This window comes from Panthera pardus, unplaced genomic scaffold, assembly GCF_024362965.1.
Source record: "Panthera pardus isolate Hobbes unplaced genomic scaffold, ASM2436296v1 HiC_scaffold_7, whole genome shotgun sequence".
NCBI lineage: Eukaryota > Metazoa > Chordata > Mammalia > Carnivora > Felidae > Panthera > Panthera pardus.
In genome coordinates this window covers 21007001-21029419 of record NW_026527002.1, presented here as the reverse complement: position 1 = coordinate 21029419, position 22419 = coordinate 21007001, and the positions used below count along the sequence as shown (strand labels likewise).

Sequence of the window (22419 nt, the reverse complement as noted above, 5' to 3'; positions counted from 1 at the left end):
TGGGCATGTTAAAATGTTTATATGCTTAAAAGCTCAGCCTGATTAGCGTATGAGGAAAGGCAAGACTGGAACCAACGCGACCAATTAGGAGACCGTTGAGCCAGCCAGATAGCCTTGGGCTGAGATGGCGGCAGTTCTGGACATGGTGAGAAGTTGCAGGATTTACAGTATAATTTGGTGGAAACACTGACAGGATTTGATTAAGGGATCAGAGGTTGGAGGAGAAGGAAAGCTGAATGAAGGATGACCACTAGTTTTGACCTGAGCAACCAGATGGGTGGTAGATTATCTGAGATGAGAAGGAGTGGTTTGGGGTGGTAAGGGTGGGGAAGGAGTTGTACTCAAAAATTCTGCATTGAGCATATTAATTTGAAATACATACTCAACATCCAAGTCAAGAAATTATGTACCTATAGGTTTGAATCTCAGAGGAGAGAAGCAAATTTAAGGATATCATTTATTTAAAAAAAATTTTTTTTTACATTTATTTATTTTTGAGAGAGTGAGACATCAAGTGAGAGTGGGAAAGGGGCAGAGAGAGAGAGAGACAGGATCAGAAGCAGTCCCCAGGCTCTGAGCTGTCAGCACAGAGCCCGATGTGGGGCTCGAACCCACAGACCGTGAGATCACGACCTGAGCTGAAGTTGGACGCTCAACGGACTGAGCCACCCAGGCCCCCCTTGAGGATATCATTTTAAAAGTTATAAAGACCTCTTCTATGGGAAAGAGTGCCAGTTGAGAAGAGGGCCTAAAATTGAGTATTAGACACTCTAATAATCAGAAACAGGACCAAGAAAAAAGAACTTTCAAGAGATGTGTTAAGCAATAGACAGTGAAGGGGGTGGAAAAGTATGGGGTATCACAGCAATGTAGCGGATGGCATTTCAGGAGCAAGGGATGATGTGCTGTGTCCCAAATGCCACCAAAGTTGAGTAAGATGAGAACAGAGCAGTAGCTTTTGGATTTGGCAAGAATCTTGGTGGTTAATGACTCTGATCAGCACCATTTCAATGAAGCAGGAAGACAATTGGAGCGGTTTGAGGAGAAGACCAGGGTTGACAAAGTGAAGTCAGGAAGGATTGAGTGTCTACAGTGACCGGTTGTAGAGAGATGGGTTGGTGTATGGAGGGGATCAGAGGATCAAGGGAGGTTGTGGAGTTTTTCCACGGAAGATGTTTAGACATGTTGGGCCTCAGTGGGAATAATTCAGTGGAGGAGAAAAGATGTATGGTAGCAAAGAGAGAGAAACTGTGAGAGTGAAGTCCTTGGGTAGCAAGAAAGATGGGTGGCATCCGGAACACAAGATAAGAAGAAAGGCAGAATTGGCAGCTTCAGATGCGGGCAGGCAACTGGGGTTCGGTAGTGCTAAGAGGAAGCTGTTCTCACTGGAACAACACCTGCCACTCTATCACTAGCGTTTCCTGTCTGCTGCTCTTTGTCCCCAACTAGGGAGTCCCTTAAGGGCAGAGACCATGATTTGTCCGCCTGCATCCTAAGCTTCTAGCACAGGACTTGGTGCATGGAAGGCTCTCATATGTTTTTTTAGTTTTTTCCAAAACTTTTGAATTAAATAGTCTACAATGAGCACGCCTGCTTTTATATTTTGCAAAAGTTAACTTCTTACAAGTAAATGATTAATCACAACCTTGAAAACAATTTAGATTGTCCAAGATGTTAAATTTTGATGCCCCTTCCTTAAAGTCATATCTTCAAAGTTCTTAATGCCAAAATACAATAGACATGGAAGAGGTATATTATAAATCATATACAGTGTGCTTCCAGTTTAAGGTTTAAAAAAATAAAAGGTATTTACCTCAAAAAAAAAAAAAGATACAGGGTTTGCTACATTAAAAATGTTACAGATGCGCCTGAGTGGCTCAGTCGGTTAAGCATTTGGCTCTTGACTTTGGCCCAGGTCACGATCTCCTGATTTGTGAGTTAAATTCCCACATCAGGGTCAGTGCTAATAGTGCAAAGCCTGCTTGGGATTCTCTTCCCCTGCCCTACTTGTGCTCTCTTTCTCTCTCAAAATAAATAAATAAACTTTGAGAAAAAAAAATTACAAAAATATTTTCTACAATAAAAAAAGACTTATTTCCAAGTAGTGGTCTAATACCATCTGCCACCAATACAACAATATGTTTTATTCATATTTTTATTTTCGATAGTTAATATTTCTTATAATTAGCCAATTACGGACTATAGTCAATCAGTGACTCAGCTATTCCACCTTGACTCAAAGCCCCGTATTTATGTGATTTGTTCTCTTACGGTGCTAGAGATAGCAGAACTTGAACTCATGAATTCATGCATTCGTGGAGGAACCCCTCTGTGCCTTAATTTCCTGTCTCTAAAATTGAATGATGATAGTACACACCTCACAGGGTCCTTGTGAGGATTCCCTACTTCTATATCATTAAGGGCACAGAACTAGCACCCGCCCACAGGAAGCAGTTGAAGAAATCTAGGCTATTACTGTTTACAGGTATCTTCTACGTGTCAAACCCGAGACAGTAGGGCTATGGAGGAAGAAGAGGGAGTGACTTCAGGAGGGGTTAGGGAGTGAAGGAAAAGAGACAGTAGCTGGTTTGCTGCCATAATCCCCATGCAGAATTCCAACACTGATCACACCAGAGACGATGACGACAACAACAACGAATCTGCCAGTGTTTAATTTGCAAATGCAGCTGGTTCCAAGCACATCACACAGTACTTCTCTTGCCCTTTCTTCATTCGTAGCCTCCTCCCACCCCAGGTCCACGAGAGGAGATTCACTGCTGGCAGTTAAATAGCTACTGTCTCTGGCTTCTGTCATGCTGTGCCGCTCCTTTGTAGAAGACGAGGATGCTGGCTTTGTGTCAAAAAGACGCGTGTTTCTTTGCTCGTGCTGATCAGTTTTCCTTTCCTTGTCCAATTCCGGATCGTGGAAGGATTGAAGGATGGCTCATGGAACTTTCTGGTAGTCCACAGTGTGGAGCAGAGCCTTGCCTTGTTTGAAGTCTCCTCGCCAGGCAGAGCAAGCCTGTCCCTGGGTACGTCCCCATGGTGGCAGTGGGGATGCACTGTTGGGCTCTGGGTTCTGGTCCTCCCTTGGTCAAGAAAGACAGGAGAGCAGCAAGCTTCAGGGAAACTCCTCCTGTCAGTAAAAAAAAAAAAAAAAAAAAAAAAAAAAAAGCATTGACTTCAATTCTCCCTCAACACTGTGAACTCCATCTTACCATCTCCAGTTTATATATGTGGGAAATTGAACTGAAGTGATTTTTGCCCAGAGCCACTTTGGTAAAGCCAAGGTTGAAGCCAGCGTTTCCTGCCACAGCTGTCATTGCACTAAAACCTGTCTAGCTGTGTCTCCTAAGCTGACCGTTGCTCTTTAGCAACATAAAGGAGGTAGAGTATTCCAGTGCTGTCACACCTTGATGTGATATGGCAAAGCCCAATAATGGCATTTTCTCTAATGTATTCTTTACATTTTTTTAATATTATTTATTTTTGAGAGAGAGAGAGACAGAGCACAGATTGGGGAGGGGCAGAGAGAGAAGGAGACACAGAATCGAAACAGACTCTTGGCTCTGAGCTGTCAGCACGGAGGCCAAGGCAGGGCCCGAACTCGAGAACAGCAAGATCATGACCTGAGCTGAAGTCGGACGCTTTTAACTGACTGAGGCACCCAGGCGCCCTCTGTTCTTTGAAAGCTTTGGTTCTCACTGTCTTCCAAACAGTAGCTACTCAAGCAACCTAACATCTGCTTTGCGAAAGTTGGAAGATAGACAGGGAGGTAGATAAATAGGCAGGCAGTGGACAGACATTTGTAAATTCCTACTGTTAAATAGACAAATATTTTCCTGCCCCTATATTACAAAGGAGAGCTGATATTACTCCTGCTTACTCCATTCTGGACACTATACAAGGCATAGAGGAGAAGAGATGAAATTTATCACTGCCCTCGAGGAGCCCAGATGCTATGTGGAGACGGAAAAGCAAAAGCACGATTTTATCACAGAATGATATTCCCGGTGATGGGGATTTGTAAGGATATTACAAGAGTCCAAAGGCAGGATGGTTCACCCAGATTGAGGGCAAGGTGCCAGGGCTGTGTGTGTCAGAAAAATGATTGCCCAAGGAAGTGATCTTTGACATGAGAGCATGTGGCATTTAGGCACTTAGTTCGAGTAGGTATAAAGCACAGAGTGCATGCAGGGCGGTTGTGAGGTAAGAGGACAGAAAGGGAGACTAGAGCCAGGTCACGGAAGGCTTTGTACACCCTGCTAAGGAAGCTGGATTTCATATGGAATGCCAGTGGTAACCGTTACAGAATGTTTAGCATTACCATGGGCATGAATGGCATTGCGAGGTCAAGGGCGTCAATAATCTAGGTGGGAGATCACCAGGGTTTGCCTGCGAGAACAGAATACAGGGGCAGATGCGAAAGCTAAGAGTGTAGTTTGGAAAGACTGGGGATTATGTTCAATGTCGCGGGGAGGGAAGCAAGAGTCATACCTTCTGGCTTGAGTCATCAGATAGAGGTTTAAAACCCCAGGACGGTTAGCTGGCTTTGGCAGGAAGATGGCTAAATTCAGTTTTGAGATGTGGGATTTGAAGTGTACAACATCCTGCAAGTGGTCGGCATGCAGGTCTGCAGCCCAGAGAACTGAGCTTGAAGCCATCGCCCTTGCAATTGGTTAAGATTTGCCAAGAAGGAATGCACTGAATAAAAAAAGTTATCTCAGAGGAGCGGTCCCTTTGTGAATTTTTTGTTTGGAAACCCAGAATCCGAATATAGATTGAAGATTCCTGATTCAGAAAATGGAATGACTCCTGTGAAGCCACAGTGGTGATTCTAGCAAACTGATGGTCAACCTGCCCATGACATAAACGGCCTTCCTGGTTTTGCCATAGTCTCTCTACTCGGAGGACGAAGCTGTGGGGAGGTGGTGTGGTCTGCGGAAAGAGTGAACGCCTCAGAGATGGAGAGACCCCGAGTTCAGTCTTCATTTCCGACCGATGTGTGACCTTCACACAGTCAACCTGACAAGCCTCAGAGATGACCCGGGGGCTTATTAGGAAATGGCAGAATCTAGAGCTCCAGCCCAGTGCCTGCCATTTGTTGGACCTCAGTCAACAGGAGGACCACTCCTTCCTGAGTAGAAATACCCCATCAGCTTGCCCGCAGTTGGCCGGATGGCTGTCAGTCTATTTAAAAACTCCCATGAAATTGACCTGTTGGTGTCACACAAGACAGGCTTTTCGTGCAGATTCTTGATTTTGACAGGTGCTTACCAATCTTCAATCTGGGGAAAGAGTCATTGTTTTGTGAGGTCTGATTTTACTAATTTACTTGCATAGGAAGTTTGTTTAGTCAGAGAGGAATTCCTTTTTTTAGATTGACTAATGCAAGAGAAAGCCTGTAACTTCAACTTCCCCAAAATGTGTCTAAGTTGCAGTCCCTGGGGACTTCTCCTGTTTCAGTGCAGTTACAATGGAGCCTCTATTCGAACAGCATTTCTAAGGAAACGCTTTCTAAATCCTGGATTCTTCTCACTGCTAATTGTGTGCTACTCCTTTGTAAGGCAGGTGGAGGGTCAGGGCAGGGGAGAGGATGCCATGTTTTTATCAACATTATTTTGCAGATTTGTTCACCGCCTCAAAAATAATTGACTGAGAATTATCTCCTGGTACTGGCATTTTGTCAGAAAGCTAAAGGGAGCTCTTATGTGCAAGATATCCCTTCAGTTGGTGGGAATTGTTTGTTTTAAACACATAATTGCAACCCTACTAGACTTGGAGATCAGCTATATCTGTTAAGCAAAAAATCAGTACCTCAGAAAATTAACAGTTGAAAGATTGTGTTTAGCACGTATGTAGTAAGAACATGTAGGGTTGGGGTAAAACACAAATATTTTCTTTTTTAATTTCATTTATGTCTTTTGAGGGAAAGAGTACAAGTGGGGGAGGGGCAGAGAGAGAGGGAGAGAGAGAATCTCAAGCAGGCTCCCTGCTGTCAGCACAGAGCCCAACTCGAGGCTTGACCTCAGGAACCGTAAGATCATGCCCTGAGCCTAAATCAAATCAGATGCTTAACCGACTGAGCCACCCAGATGCCCCAAATATCTTCTCTTTTTAAAGCAGCAATTATAACATTTACTTTCTTTAAACTATACCAAAAAATATTTAAATTACAATTGGCAGAAATGAATATTTCATTCTACTTATAATCGCATACCTGTTAAAATGGTCCTAAGCAGAAGCCCCTCCTCATTATTGGCCAAGGTCCTTACAGCAATTGCCAATAAGGGCTCTCTCCAAATCCAAGAGAATATTTGAAACTTTATATCTGAGGCAAGACACAAATGGATTCTGTAAAACTATTTTTCGTGATAATGGCAAACAAGATGAAGCTATTCCTGTTCTCAAGGAGCTTAGAGTTCAGGGAAGCCCAGAGGAGGGGGGTGGAGTCAAGCACGGGTGCTGCTCAGAAATTTGAGGGTGACTCACACACTGATGGAAAAATTAACAAGGCTCAGCAGAACTGCCTGGGGTGGGCTTTGGAGAAGAGTGATCTAAGCAGCAGGTGTATAGTAAACGAGCCTCTGAGTGATAGAAGTTATCAGTTGAGGAAAATACAGCCTAAGGAGATAAATGAATGTCATAAACTCGTTGACACACATCCTTCACACTGGTCACTCACTTGAACATTTATTAAGCAATGACCGTGCTATGCGGAAACATGATTTTAGGCGCTTAAAATAGAATTGTAATGAGGACTGACAGTTGTTGCCCCACTGAAGTTAACGGTCCAGAGGGGAAAAAAAAAAAAAGCTGGAAGTGAGCAGCCCTTGCCTGGTTAAAAGAAATATGAAACACACATAAAATGGAATATTAGGACAGTTTAAAAAATAACACAGATGATTAATTAATATAAAAATATCTTTATTACATATTGTTGAGTGGAGGGGAAAGAGGCTACAAAACACGTATCTGGTTGTACCTGCTTTTCGGGTGTGTGTCCCCCAATGAAAATGTAAGCCCTGTGGAGAACGGGAGGAACTTTGGACAGTTGAGTCAGTAGGAGGGCAGGAAGGACAGTGGAAGAATTTAACAGTGGTGACTTCTGAAGGATGGAACTAAAGTTTCTTTCTTTTATACGCTTTTCTGTTTTGCATGAATTTTCTACACGGGTGTGTGTTATGGTCAGACAAAATAAATTTCTTTTCATAAAACTACTTTTTAACACTTCTGTGACATAATGCAGCAACATTATCACTTATCTTTCGGTTGGGTCATCGATTCTGTCATAACTAATTCTGTCAGTTGGGTCATTGGAAAGGTTTTGTTCGGTGTCATCCGTGTGCTTGGTCCACATCAAAAAGAAATAGTCAGAAATAGGGTCCTATTTAGAAAACAGAGAGAAAAAGACCCATGAGAAGTTCTCTCTTCCTTCAAAGAGTTTATTATCTGGTGGTATACTTATCTGTCTATTTCCTTATCCATCAAAAGTAGATAGAGCTTTGGGGAGGATTAGAAATAACACCTAAAACATAGTAGGCTCTCAATAATTGTCCTTACTGTCATTCAGTGGGTTACAGAGCATACATCAGAGGTTGGAAAACATAAAAGAAAACAAACAAAAAACCCTAAAAGCTTGACAGAGGAATTAATTGCCTTGGCCAGGAGAGAGAAAGGGGAGGCATGCCAGCAGACGATAGACACAGCTATTGCCTGTGAAAGGGGAGTAGAGGTCCGGCACAGAGTGTGCAGTGGGCTGCAAGGGGTAAACAGGCGGGCACGGCCCTGGATAGCCGAGGTTAAGGTCATTATAGAGGCCCTTGAATGCCTAGCTTCATTGGAATCTATTGTTTCCCGTTTAGTTTTTCCCAAGTACGGATTGACCACCTTCTGGCTAAAAGGCAGAGACGGACAGAAACAGAAGTGAAATGTATTACCCGCTTCCAAGAAATTGATATCGCATGTTGGAAATTGTATTTTCAGGTAGAGCAAAACCTACATTGAGAAAAATGTTCTGAAGGTGAAGGTTGAAAAGAGAGTCCCAGCAGTATGATGAATTCCATTTCATATTCTCAAAGCTCTGTAAGAATTCTAGTACCTTCCCTGGGAGAAAATTATAGTGACCCTCCCCTGCACCCACCGCTCTCTCCAGCCCTGTGATGTCTATCGGGCCTTACTGGCAATATGTGTATCTGCTTTATTTTTGTATGCTTGGTGCCTGGTATGATCCCTGGTGTATAAATAGGCAATCAGTCATTAGTTGAATGCATGACAGACTGAACAAAAGAACAGAGAATGTGTGTCCTATATATTTTCTAGAGATATTTCCACAATTAATATATAACATAACATAAATGCTATATTCATGGTATATAATATTTTCCTGAATAATACAAACAACCAGATTTATAATGAACAACCAAAACGTGATTATCTGTTACTTTAAATATTCATAGAAAAAGAAAGGGCTGGTTTTCTAGGGAGTGAGAGTATGAGTAAGGATGAAAATTTTCCTTAGTTTTCCTTTCAGGCACCCACTCCTCCCCCTCCCGCATTGACACCCAGTGGTTGGGGCACACCAGAGCTCCCCATGCTGGAGGAAACCACAACCAGATAGAACAGTTCACCCCCAAGTAATGAGGCTTAAATAATTTAGTCCTAAGCTGAAGTCTTTGTCTTATAAAAGCAAATTCAAAAGGAATGATTTCAGGGGGTAGGATTTCAGATCATAATACTTGGAAGAGAGGAGAGAACTTTTGAGTAAGAAAGTGCACTTGAGAGGTCCTCACTTCCCCGTGAGAAGCTAACAGGCAAGTGACATGGAACCTTCCAGTAACTCACAGAACCCTTTTTTTTTTTAAGTGCCGCTGTCCGCTTCTGCATACTTTTCTCTCCAGAGTCAGTAATAACTCTATGGCAAAAGAAATCGGCTTGGAAAATTTTTATCAACTTACTAACTAAGGATGTTATTCCGAACTACACATTCCTCTACATGAAATTGAGTTTTTACTGTTATAAAATTATCAGTCCGTATGATGTGTTAAATTATTAAATTGAGCTCTTTTAAACTTTCAAGTTTCACTCCCCACCCTTGCATAAAAGGGTCGCTTAAAAAGCCAGTTACGTTCAAGTAACTCTTTAAAAGCTGTCCTATTGTGTGGTTTGCAGTTAAATGAAGATGAATTGATAGATACAGAATGGTGATAAACTGGAACTAATATTTATTGCAAATATTTAATTTTAAAGTAAAAATTGCTCCAGAAAAAAAAAAAAAAAACTCCTAAAACATGACCTATTTAATATTACAGCTTTTGTTCCTTGTTTGTGTGTGATCACAACAGACATATTCTGTGTAAATTAAAACTTGTAGTTAAAGGCTTTGTGAATAAATTAGTATATGATTCACTTTCCTCAAATGGCAACGAGGACTAAAGAACGTGACTGCAGCAAAGGATAAAAGGGCTCCTAGTTGGAGTATCTTTCCGTGCTTTTGGCAACAAGTTTGGGATAAAAAGAATGATTTTTATGAGAATGTGATTATTCACAGCAAGATGAGGGTTGGTGTCACTATGAAAAATTCTTCTTCAGGAGACAGTCTCAGCAGGAATAATCTAGAAGAAAGGCAACAGGAGTTACAAAGAACACTGTTGCCAGTGACAGATTGTGTTTGCAAAATGATGAGCAAACCCATTGAAAATTGAGAAACGGTTCAGCAGTAAATCAAAGGCTTATTCGCAAGAGAAGTTCTGACTCACCATTCAAAAGGATGACACTTATGTTAGATATATGCTGTTTTCTTTTTTTTTAAGTTCTGAAATATTTCGTAAATTAAGTCTGCCTTTAATCTTTTAATACATGAAAAATCACATGATACAATTGAAAATATGGATGATATTTTTAGGATAAAACTATAATGCAGTTTAACATATTTTCAGACACTATTGCACAGTGCTATTTTGTATTTGAAGATGTGCACCCTTTTCACTGGCTCCCACAGCAATTTGTAAAATACCTCAACTTCTGATATTAGCTGAATCATAAATGAAGCTTTTAATTCGGGCCTAAGCTTCTTGTGTATAATATCATGGGGTAGGGGTATAGAACGCGCGGGACATCATGAAAAATGGATCTTGCAGCATTCGGTATAAAGTATTCACTGCATCCTTAACTTTTTAAAAAGTAATTATGTGTTGAAGTCATTAGACCAAGTGCCATGGATTCCATAGTTATCAATGAAAGGAACCCATTGGTTCCGTGTTGAGCAATTTTAAATTAGCCCGTTTTATTTGTAAAGAGCTTATTTTCAATTCTTTCTGGCTCTCTCTTTTCTGGCCTCTCTTTTTCTCATGCTAACATTGAGAGTAAGAATAGAGACAAATACATTTTATATAGTCGTGGGGTAAAGAAGGTATTCATAGTGAGACAGAAGGAGCTGCAGGGAGAGTGAAGCTGGCATATCAGATTTATTAACACTGCACCACTCGCTAAGAAGGAACTCTTCATGCGATTCCTGATGATGACATCTTATTTTTAACGAGCACGTTTGAAAAGAAATTAATATAGAAAAATATTCTTAAATGTTCTTTTTTTATTTGTTGTTAACCATAAGCTTGAGATTCCTGTAAATTTTTATGTCGTGATCTGAAATATTTAGCATACCTTTGTACGTCTACAAATAACATTACTTGAGTGCTTCATTTTATCTTTTGCCTTAATATGCCATCTTCAGGCACTTTCAGTAAAGATTTTAGTCTCTAAATAGTGTGTGAATATTTATCTAAACAGAACCAGATTGAAATAGTTAATGCCTTCTTACCTTTGTTGAAACTGCTGTAATTCGTATCTTGGGTTTCAAATACAAGTACCTAGGTCTCCTAGCAAATGGAAACAGAATTCTAGTAAAATCTGTGTCTCATTCTGATAATCTCTACAAGATACTGTAACATTAAATATATTAAAATGCTGTTTTTATAAGTAAGACACAATAGTTAAAAGCAGTGTGTATCTTTACAAGTTGTGTTTTATTATCAAATCTCAAAATTGGATGTTAAAATGCCTTATTAGTTTCTGAGATTTGAAACTGGGTCTCCCCCCCCCCCCCCCCCACTGGCTGCTATTAGTTTTGTCCTCCTGTCAAAACAGATAGAGGGACATTTAGATATTGACTTTTAATATGCATTGGTGCCTATACTATGATGAGTGCATATTCTAGAGTGAGAATTTAAAGACGAGTTTGTCTGGATATGTTCTAATTCCTTAATGTACATTTCCCAAAATTGGCAAACCAAATGAGGCCAATTTCAAAAAAACTCCTTCTCCTGTGCCTTAGCCACAGGTAACCTGCACCCTTTTCTTCTGCAAGGAAGCATTGAGGGAAATGGGAGGGTCGTGAGGTGTTCCCCAGACAGGCTTGATAGGTCCAGACCACCTCCACACACGGGACTGAGGGGCTGCCAATAGCACACCACACCCCATTTCCACATGGCCATGCTGCAGGCTCGCATCTAGCCCTTGATGGTGGGCACAAGGGCACAGCAGCACTTAAGCTCTTTATTATGTCGATTTAAAAGTGCAGTGCGGGCTTTGACACACCTTTAGAAAAGCACATTGCAATCATATTATTCCACATCACTAAGTTTAAATACACAGTATGCTGATTGGGCAGCCTCCTTTTTGCAGAGAGAATCGTGCAAGTAAAAACCTGGTTTTTGCAAATTTACTAACTCACGGACAAAATGCCTAACCCACAGAGACGGACGTACTCAATGCGGTTGTCCGTGAATGAGAAACAGCACTCTTCACCTCTCTCCCATCCGTTGGCTTATTCCTGGACTGCCCCTTCCCCCTGAACTTCTGAATCACAGAGAATCTCTAGAGATGATCCATTTAACCTCATTTTTTCCAAAGAAGTTATAAAAATATCTAGGGAGTCAGGGGTTATTTCCAAAAGCCGCTGTGGAAATCACTCCCTTAAAAGCTCTGTCACTCGAATACTCGTCACCCTGTAATGCCACCTGTACGCTTTAGATTTTCTGTTAGAAAGAAAGAGGGTAGTGTGGACAGATCCACAAAGGGATGGTTTTTCCCCCTTTTTTCTATCTAAGGTACTCCTGGTCACTTGTCAAGATAAAACTTTCAGACAGTTTGTGTGTTTGTCTCTAAAGTATGGGAAATCCTTCCGTACTCTGTACAGTTAAACATTTTCGTGTTCAGAAATAAGAGGGAAACTTCTTTCTAGTAACTTGTAGGTGTCTATGGTACCGAGCGAGTATCTATCCTGTTCAGTGGGGAGGTGGGAGCAGTGGATGTAATTGCCTGATGACGGGAGGGGACAGAGGACCCAAGGATCCTTTCCTCTGCCGTGGCTAACTCCGGCTGGTCTCCATTGGCACGCCAACGCACAGGCACAATGAAAATAGCCCGTTCTCTCATGTCTTTTTTCCTTTCATTTTTCCTTTGTAAAGGGAGGTATTGAAACAATTAGTTGGCAGTCTCGGGTTAGTTTTCTCACGGTAAATTTGGAAAACGGAGTGAATGTAGCCTTGGTCAGCAGAATTTGGGCTCGTATAACTCAACTTCTCCAAAGACGTGTTTGTAACATTTTTACATTGTTCCCTCTCACAATGTGCAGTCTGCCTTAGAGTCGTCTTAGAGTCTATTTATTCAAAGAATGTAGGTTTACTTGGAGTTTATGTTTCTGGTGTCGAGTTCAGAGGTACAGTGCCTCAGCAGGCCGGTTATTACATCACTGTGCTTGGCATAGATAATAAGACCCATTGTAACTGTCTTAATTTTTTTTATTAATTTTCCTAAACTAACTTGAATGGTATGGTGTTTTTTTACATAATTATGGCACAAGTGAAAGGCTTGGAGGAAAAGTACAACCACTATGGTATCAAAGCAGAATAAATATTTGCAGAAAAATTCTGCCATAACTTAATATTTTGCATATGAGCCCCTGTACAAAATCTGAGTTATTCCTGGGGCTTGGTCCAAAAGAACATGTCTGTGGCCCGACCCTGGAAGGCCAGAGATGATGACGGATCAGAAAAAGGTCAGTTTGAGTTGCAGTGCCAAAAATAATGACAGAAGGGACCAAAAAGGCAGAATAACAGTGCAACCAGAGTTCTGAAAGGGAATGTGCCTTTGCCGCATGGCTGTTGAGATCGTACCCCATGTGGCTTTCTTCATACTCCCAACACCAGGACTGGTGCTTAGCTGCTTCATGTGTTGGCAATTTTCCCCAGCCATCCATGTGAGCATTTCATAATCCAGCCCCACGAGTGCTTAGATGTCTGCGAGCTGAGGGCCAGTAGTAAGTAAAGCTTGCTAATTTTATTTATCTTACTCCTCTGTGAAGCACATGGGCCATGGAACATAAAGGGAAGCTAGGCAAGGGTAAACTCTGGTCCTTTGGTTGGTGGTGTTTATCTGCAAGATGATTGTAGAAACCTTTTGTGGAGAACGGAGGTTGCAGACTAGCACCTGTGGGCTCAACCCCGTGCCTCTCTGATTGTTACCGTCTGCCTTCATTCACCTCCTCTCCCCTGGTCAGATCCTTGTTCCTGGGCCTCCAGCCTTCTAGCTGTGTCAAAGCCACACTAACACCTACACTCTCACCACCTACTCCCACCCCCTGGCAAAGGCCCAGTTGCCACAGTGACTCTCCTTCCAGGGTGATTTCAGTCATTTGACGGCCTACTGGTGAGATGAAGGACTGGGGTTTGTCCCGGGGGATGGAGGACTCCCGTCCGAGCTCCAGGCTGGGAGAGGGGGCCGTGGTGACAGACGCTGGGCACAGTAGGAGTGGGGCAGGAGAAGGGGAGGGTAAGTGTTGGAGCCGCAGTCCCTACACTCCAAACAACCGATAGGCCACGAAAGATCCAAATGGCGGCCACCATGAGGAGTGGACACTGGTCTGCATCGTGTGAAATTGCGGGGCATGGGAAGAGCCGGCGAGTTGGGAGGTCAAAGATGTAGTGTCTCTGTGCTTACGTTATATAACTTCTCTGACTCTTCATTTTTTGCGTCTGTGAAATGAGTTACGCCAGTAAATACCCTTCTACCTTCATAAATCAGCAACACTCATTCAACTCAACAAGAAGGACGAATATTTGTGAGGGAGGGAAACCGTGTGCCCGCCCCCGCAAGAACTCTACGGAAGTAGAAGAAAGGACTTATTGAAGTAGGTTGCCTTTACTTTAGGGAAGGAGGAATATACTCAAGTGATACAAAGAATCAAACTAGGACATTCTGGTAATCAAGTGTCAACAGATTGTGTCTCCTCTCTGTGCGTTAAGATTTCTGAAAAGGGGCAGGCCAACCTCACGTCGCTTTAGCAGTAATCCAAGTTCGGTAATTAATTGTCAAGTGTTCCTAGCAAAGGATAGGCACAATTTTGCCTGGCACTGGTCCTGGCTCTTGCTTAGAATTTGTGCTCTGTGCGTGTATATGAAAATTGGTCCAATGAAAATGTTAATTATATATTCCTCTACTATTGCCTTGATACGGAGCCTTTACGCACAAATGTGGCTGATTTGGACATCCCTTTGGAAAGCCATGAACAAAAGATGACTCTTTTCCCACCTCTTGATCCCTTGCCGGCTCCCATAGCAATTCTTGAATGTATGATTTCGAGGGTAACACAAGCCATCTCCAATAGCCTTCCCTTAGGGGGACCTGCTTTCTGGCTCCCCAAGAGTTTTCTTGCATGTCTGGAACTATTTCCCAGAGAGAGGGGATAACTTGCCCAATAAGTGCCACCTCCCCCCACCCCGCCTCACCGCCACGCACAGGTAGATGTCTGACATCAACAGTCTGGGATCCCAAAGCTATGTTTTGTTTCTGTTACCCAGCTTCAGTGACTACGAACTATCTCTGGCAAGTTCGCCCTGTATCTCTTTACCTGGTGCTGTCCCTCCCCGAGCTGGGAAAACAGAGTTTGAGTTTTCAGACCTCAGAAGCTCTTCTGGACTAAATAGAATTCAGCCATTCAGCAGGGGCATGGATGTTCCTTTGAATGTTCCTCAAGGCGGTTCCGCAGCATTTGCTACAACTATAATTTATCATGTGTGTAGTTAATTAACTTCTGTCTTTCCTGCTGAACTGTACGTGCCTTGAGGGCTGGGGCTGATGACTGGATGCTGCTTCCAAAGCCAACTCCTTGCTGTCACCTGCTAGCCCTTGTAACTCTTCTCGCCTGACCTCCTCCTTGAATGATGGGGTTTGGGGGATGATGGTGGGGTTCAGAGCTGATGGCCAAAGAAAAGAATTCTTGAAGACATCTTTAGTGCAAAAAGATGATTTTATTAAAGCACAGAGATAGGACCCGTGGGCAGGAAGAGCTGCACGGGGGTTGTGACGGGTAACTGATTATATACCTTCAGGTGGGGAAGGGGTTAGGGATAAAGTAAGTCTCTAAGGTATTTTGGAAGCAAGGTTTTCAGGACCTTAAAGGGGGTACCTGTGGTTAGGAAAACATCATTTATTACTGTTTAGTAAAACCTCAGTCATGAGACCCTTCAGATGTATAACAGGGAGCCATAAGCCTAGAGTGTGATTACTGACATATATCTTAGGGGAGGTGGGTAGAGATAAAGGAAATTTCCAAAGGAATTTTTAAAAAAATATTTTTTAATGTTTATTTATTATTGAGAGACAGACACAGAATGTGAGCAGGGGAGGGGTAGAGAGGGGGGAGACATAGAATCTGAAGCAGGCTCCAGACTCTGAGCTGTCAGCACAGAGCGTGACACGGGGCTCGAACTCACAAACTGCAAGATCACGACCTGAGCCGAAGTCCGTCACTTAACCAACTGAGCCACCCAGGCACCCCTCCAAAGGAATTTTTATGTGTCTAAGGAGACTCACAGGATCCAGGGGGGTCAGGATGCTGTTAAGCCAAGATTCCCTTTTGCCCGTAGCAAAGTGTCATCATTGAGGCAGCTGAGCTTCTAGAGGGAGGTCACTCTGCCTGTTTCAAGGATTTGTCACTACTGGGCTGTAGGCAGTAAGGGAATTTAATTTTTCATTTGCCTTTGTTTCCCACATAACCTGATTGCTTTACCCCCTTACACTTAAACCCCCTTACATCTTCATAAGGGTGATGTTAGGGCTCCAGGAAATAGACTATAGGTTTCTATAGTCTATAGAGATTAGTCTATGGGTAAGGTTGCCTTTTTCTTGCCGTTAACTAAGTTTTCTGTAAACTGAAGGAGACTCCTGTCCTGCATGACTGTGATCTCTATCAGTCAGCCATTTGCTTTTGTCCTTTCCCCTATTCTTGGGCAGCCGAGAGTGTCTGAGGAATATCACACATATCCCGCCTGGGAGGAAGGGGTGCGGTGCTAGCTTATACTTTGCCCTCAGCGTGCCTTATGTTCCCTCATCACTTGTGCCTTCCTCCTGCCACATCCTCCAGCACACCAGGGTTCTGCTGCCTCGGGGCCTTTGAACATGCTCTTTCCTTGGCCTGCAAGGCCATTCCGGCGACCCCACACAGCACTGCATCATTCCCTTGCCTGCTATACTTTTTCTCCTTAGCAGTTATCACCATCTAACACATTGTACATTTTGCATATTTACTGGTTTGGGTGTCTCCCCCACTGTGATGTCAGTTCCAAGATGGTACGGACTTTTGTCTGTTAAATGTTGTGTCCTTAGCATCTGGAATAGCGCTAGAACATAGTAGCCCCTTTATAAATAATAGGACACATGAATGAATAAATGACGATCTTTCTAAGCTAAGGCACCCATTAGCTGGCTCAGATGAGTGTTGAGTGCAAAATCTATGAGAGGTCATGAGAATTGCTACCTTCTCCCCAAATGAGGCCCCCCGCGAGATACCCCAACACAACAGGGGTACCTTGGGTACCTGCACCCTCAACAGGACAGGTTAATGCGTATGTGCTCAACTGGCTGAACTGGCAGTAATGTCCCTTAGACTTGTGAATGCTGGCCAAAGACTTGGATTCAGTAATGACTCCGATGCTCTAAAACCCTACCATATACATTTTGGAAGTTTATTTCAAAAATACATATTTTTTTTAGCACATCCAGTCTTTTTGGAGTAAAAACTTATTTTCCCATGGAATTCTTTATGCTCAGCACTCTGTGTATTAAGCAGTAAACTAGGGTTCTTAGGAATATATCTTGGTACCTGGAAATAATGGGAAGCTTCCTTTCTTGTTTTCTGTGTCTATAGATCCTTCCAGGGGGCTTTTAATGTTGTGGTGGTGTTTCAGTAGGTCCGGAACCCCTGCTCCCCTCCTTCAAATAACTAATTTTCTGAGTTTCAAACAAATTTAGAAACTAAAAAACAACTAAGTCCAGAACGGAAAAAAGAAAAGCTAAAATTAGGCTCTTAAGCAAAAAGCTAGATGGCTTCCAGAAAGTGGGGGGAGGGGAGTCTCATCGTAATGGGGGAGGGGAAGAAGAATTTCAGATGTTGGAATGGGGGGCGCTGCAGTTTCTGATTTGAGAGTGGATGCACTTAGAAAGCTTCACACATTCCACGTATATTAAGATATTTCCATATTTTTATATTCTCCATTCTTTGAGAAATTAAAATTTGTAATAGGTAAGCATCAAGATAGTAATAGCAATAGCATAATTTTCATCAAAATAAAAACATACAGAGCATATTTCCCCAAATATTTCTACAATTATGTAGAAGCTCATACAAAGACTTACAGGTATTTACCTGTAAGTCCTATATATACCTTATCGATACAAAGTTCGTGCAGTAAGGTATTTTTCTATTGTTAGGTGAAATGAACAATTCACAAAACATATTTTACAGGGACGTTTTAATGATTTCTTTCTATTCCTGGGGGTGCTAATGAGGCCCTTTAAAAAAACGCTCCTGATGTTTGCATCTGTTTCCATTAAAATCATTCTACAAAAAACCCTCCTGATAAAGAATGAAGATTTCCTTGTTGCCACCACACTGGAGTTGATCAGATCTCTGTGAAGCGAGTTTAGGGTCTGCAGGTAGAAGCTTGGAGCTGTTGACACTCAGTGAGAGCTAACCAAGATATTGAACAGCGGTTCAGATGAGGGCCTCAGCCCTGGGAACAAAAAGACCTGGATAAAGCTGGCGGGAGAAAACAAATACAGGATGTGGGGGGACAATAGCAACAGTGGAGTCATTAACAGTCATTGGAAGATAACTGACTTCTCCATGGTCATGGAGATTTACAACTGCTTGCATTTAAGAAAAGCCTCTTAACGCCCTGCCTTTGGAAGGAATTCTTCCCGCCCCTAGAGTTAACTAACTTTAAGTCAGCTCTGATTCCTTGAATTAAATCCTTTATAAGGTAGCCTTTTCCCTTGTACTCACTCACCTTCAACCTCCTGTTTTCTCCCCCAAGAGAAAAATCCTCCACCGTGGCATTCAGGCTTTGGGGTTTTTCTGGTTTCGTTTTGTTTTTGTTTTTGTTTGGGGGGGGGGGTACACTTTTTGGTTTTGCTTTTTTTGTTTGTTTTGTACACTCAACATGCACCCTAAAAGAGTTGTTTACCAACAACACAGAAAAAATGTATTTCTGGCTAGATAAATGGCAGAAATGTCTACTCATGATTTCGTCACTCTTTAAACCCGGGATGAGTACAGGGTTGAAAAACCACTACTGTCATTCATCTTCTGAAATATGATTGAATTAATAACTCTGAGAAGTCCCCAAACATGTATTCCAGGAATGATCTGTTTTTTAAATGTTAAATTCACAGTCCACATGTGAGGCCTCCTGGACTTGCTTTTCCTCTTTCTTATCTGAGGTTATGGACCTCGGGAGAGCAGAGGGGGGTTACAAGGTCAAAGTCTTTTCCTCCTTGGAACTTGCTGCTTGCTGGGAGAGGGTTGCCTGGAAAATAGATGCTTTGGAGAAGGGGTTGGGGGGTCAGGATTTTAATTCTGTTAAGCAACAGCTGGTTTGAGTTTCTTTCCACTTCTATCTCCTGCCCCCTTCCTCACAAATCCGTGGAGAGAAAAGAATTTGTTCAGAAGGGACCCGCAACATAAAAATACACCTTGTCTTACTGTGGCACTTGATGTATGTCATCATTGTTCCAAACTGAATGTCAAGCACTATAGGGACAGGCTAGATTTTATCAAGTTAAATAGGAAATACAACCAGAGCTTTAATCAGAAGAACCTTTTAAAATACAGGATACATGCCTGGAGATCTTTTAATAATATTTTTAAACTAACACTTTTAATGACAAGAAGTATAATAAAGACCTCTGGGGTATTTGGAGCCTGACTGCAAAGAATCGTAACTGAAATATTAAAGCATTGCCCACCGTGGGTGACTTGTTTCTGGAGGGGAGACCTCGTTGTCGGCCTCCAAATTCGTACGCCTTCCTTTGGCAACAAATGTTTATTGAGTGTCTGCTTTTCACTCGACTGTGCTAGGGACTGGGGATGTAGCCATAAGATGTAGGGGTTCGTGGATGCAGACAGGTGCATGAACATCAACTCAGTCTAGTGGAGCTTTAGCTCAAAATCACAGCCTCCTATTCTAAACAGTTTACACGCGGTTTGGGCTTTAAACATCAGGTCTGTTCAAATAACATTATTCTATAATAAATTAATAAATCCAACACTTATATAATAATAAAACAGTAAAAAAAAAAAAAGTGCAAACTACCACATGGTTTGATTGTTTTTATTTGGGTTTTTAAGTCTCCCATGCTTTCTTCCTCCTACGCACACACACATGCACACACACATACACACACACACATACACACACACACACACACAGAATAAAACTCACATCTCTCAAATCAATGGTAAACCAGTACCAGATTTTTTCGTCTGGGCTCCTCAGTGCACTGGCCTCAGGCTCTGTTGGTGTGTGGCTCAACAGCAATCAGAGGTCATAATTTCATTGGCAGTTAGCATCAGGTTTAATTTTTCTAGCATGTTACATTTACCGACATGTCTGGTTTCAGTTATGCTCAGGCACTGACTGAATCAGCTTTGAGCAGCATGATGTCTTCAGGTACCGGAGGTTTATGGAACACACATGCTAATTGTTTTCAATCCCTTTCCTTTCTAAACACAAGAATATATTTTCTGAAGCTGAATAACAGTAGTCCTTAATGGCATTGCTCATTTTTTTATGTCAAGAGAGGGCCTGGAGTAGGTAAAAATATCAGCTTTTCACAAGACTGACACCTACTGATTGACATTGTTGAGAGACGGACCAATTAAAGTTGTGGGGTCTTTTTAAACAGCTGTGTGTGGTTTTTCAAAAAAAAAAAAAAAAGTGCTTCTCGAAAATGAACACGTATCATTTTTAATTGCATTTTAGGAATGTGACCAAGTTCATATAGATGATGTGTCTTCAGATGATAACGGGCAAGACCTGAGGTGAGCATGTTGAAATGTGAAGTGATTTTCTCCATTTTACAGTTTAATTGCTAGGCTAATTAAGATGAACTTTCTGTCTGGTTAACTTTGGGCTTTTCTTGCATCTAAATAGCACATATAACTTTGGAACAGATGGCTTTCCTGCTGCAGCAACCAGTGCTAACTTGTGCTTGGCAACTGGTGTGCGGGGTGGTGTAGACTGGATGAGAAAGTTGGCTTTCCGCTACAGACGAGTAAAAGAGATCTACAATACCTACAAAAATAATGTTGGAGGCAAGTAGCTATCACCAATATCTTCCTGGATTATTAAGCTAGTCTGGCTAAAATTCTCAAAGTACGACTCACTTTCACATCACGCTTTTTGGGATGTAATAGCTTTTTTGGAGCAGTTTCATCTAACCGGGTGATTATCGTGCTGTGATTTAGTGACAGGAATATTATCCTTCAATGGGGTAGATGTTTGTGTTAGTTCTCATCTTTTGATTGTGCTTCAGAGTGACATTAGCATACAAGGGAATATGTTGACTTAATTAAAAGTTTAGGGGTGGTGGTGTTTTGCAGCATGGCTAAATCTACACGCTCTAAAGACGACATCCGGGATCTCTTGCCTGTTCTTTCCTTAAGAGTTATTCTAGGTCAGTCCCTCCCAAAAGGTGGCATAGGTGACCAGTGATAGATCCACGTTTCTATTCTATGAGCTTAGCACCTCTGTTGGGTAGAAATAGATCTTTCCCAATAGATTCGGCAAAGGTTCCCAGACTCACTTGCACTGGCCAAGCCACGGTCATACACCTACCCTGGGAGCCAGAGGGGGGTTGGCTCTGCCCAAACTCCATGGTTAGAGGAATGGTGTGAGCAGACTCCTCAAAAAGAGATGACTTCTATAACCAGGGCAATGCAAGCTAGAAATGCAAAATCAGTAGGTGTTCCCTACAGTGCTAAACAAGTAGGGAACCAATGGAGGCTCATGTGTGAAAAATTACTTCACATACTACAAAGCCTCAAGAAGATATTAGGAGTAGTATTAAACGTTGATTATTTATAACGCTGAATAGGAACTTTGGTAAGGAGGGAATTCGTGTGCTTTTAAATCCACAGGTCTGCTTGGTCCCACCAAGAGGGAAGCCTGGCTGCAGCTGAGGGCTGAGATTGAAGCCCTGACGGACTCCTGGTTGACACTGGCCCTGAAAGCACTCACGCTCATTCACTCCCGGTAGGCTGCTGTCCCCAAGTCACCCCGTGGTGCTTTTGCTGGAAAACAGCCTTTGCTCGTGTTTGTCCATTTTGGAAATTCATTTTCAACAGTCTTTTTTTTTTTCTTCCTTTCTTTTTTTTTCTTTTTTTTTTTCTTTTTTTTTTACTTTCTGTTCTCATAGGACGAATTGTGTGAATATTTTAGTAACAACTACTCAGCTTATCCCAGCATTGGCGAAAGTCCTGCTATATGGATTAGGAATTGTATTTCCAATAGAAAATATTTACAGTGCAACAAAAATAGGTGAGCTGCTTTTGTTTTGTTTTACAATCAACTATTCTCCTTCAGGCTAGCAAAAATGAAAGGCAATATTTGAGACTTTTTCATAGTACTAGATGTCAAAAAACCAGAAGAATTTAATTTTATTATGTCAGAACTGCCATTAGATATCAAGAGAAATAAAAATCATAACTCATGCAGCTTCATTCAAGACATTTTACTTTACTGACTAACATTAAGACCTATGCCTTTTACACCTGGGTGGCTCAGTGTTAGGCATCCGACTTTGGCTCAGGCCATGATCTTGTGGTTCATGAGTTCGAGCCCCGCGTCCGGCTCTGTGCTGACTGCTCAGAGCCTGGAGCTTGCTTTGCATTCTGTGTCTCTGTCTCTCTCTGCCCCTCCCCCACTCATGCTCTCTCTTTTTCTGTCTCTCTCAAAAATAAGCATTTAAAAAGACCTACGCCTTTTATCTATAGTCAATTTAGCATCAATTCTAGATTATTATCTTATTTTTCTTTTTAGCTGACATCAACAAAAATATCTAATATGCTAAAACAAACAG

At 42.0% G+C, this 22419-nt stretch overlaps 1 protein-coding gene across 13 annotated transcripts in view; it reads left to right on the top strand.

The window, feature by feature from the left end:
• EYA1 (EYA transcriptional coactivator and phosphatase 1) overlaps positions 1-22419 on the top strand; it is a 352397-nt gene that overhangs the window by 306010 nt on the left and 23968 nt on the right. For all 13 annotated transcript variants that reach the window (XM_053896121.1, XM_053896120.1, XM_053896119.1 and 10 more), the window contains 4 exons: positions 20322-20380; positions 20493-20653; positions 21479-21593; positions 21757-21878. In XM_053896121.1, coding sequence (XP_053752096.1) covers positions 20322-20380; positions 20493-20653; positions 21479-21593; positions 21757-21878 — 457 coding nt within the window. The remainder of the gene's footprint in view (positions 1-20321; positions 20381-20492; positions 20654-21478; positions 21594-21756; positions 21879-22419) is intronic.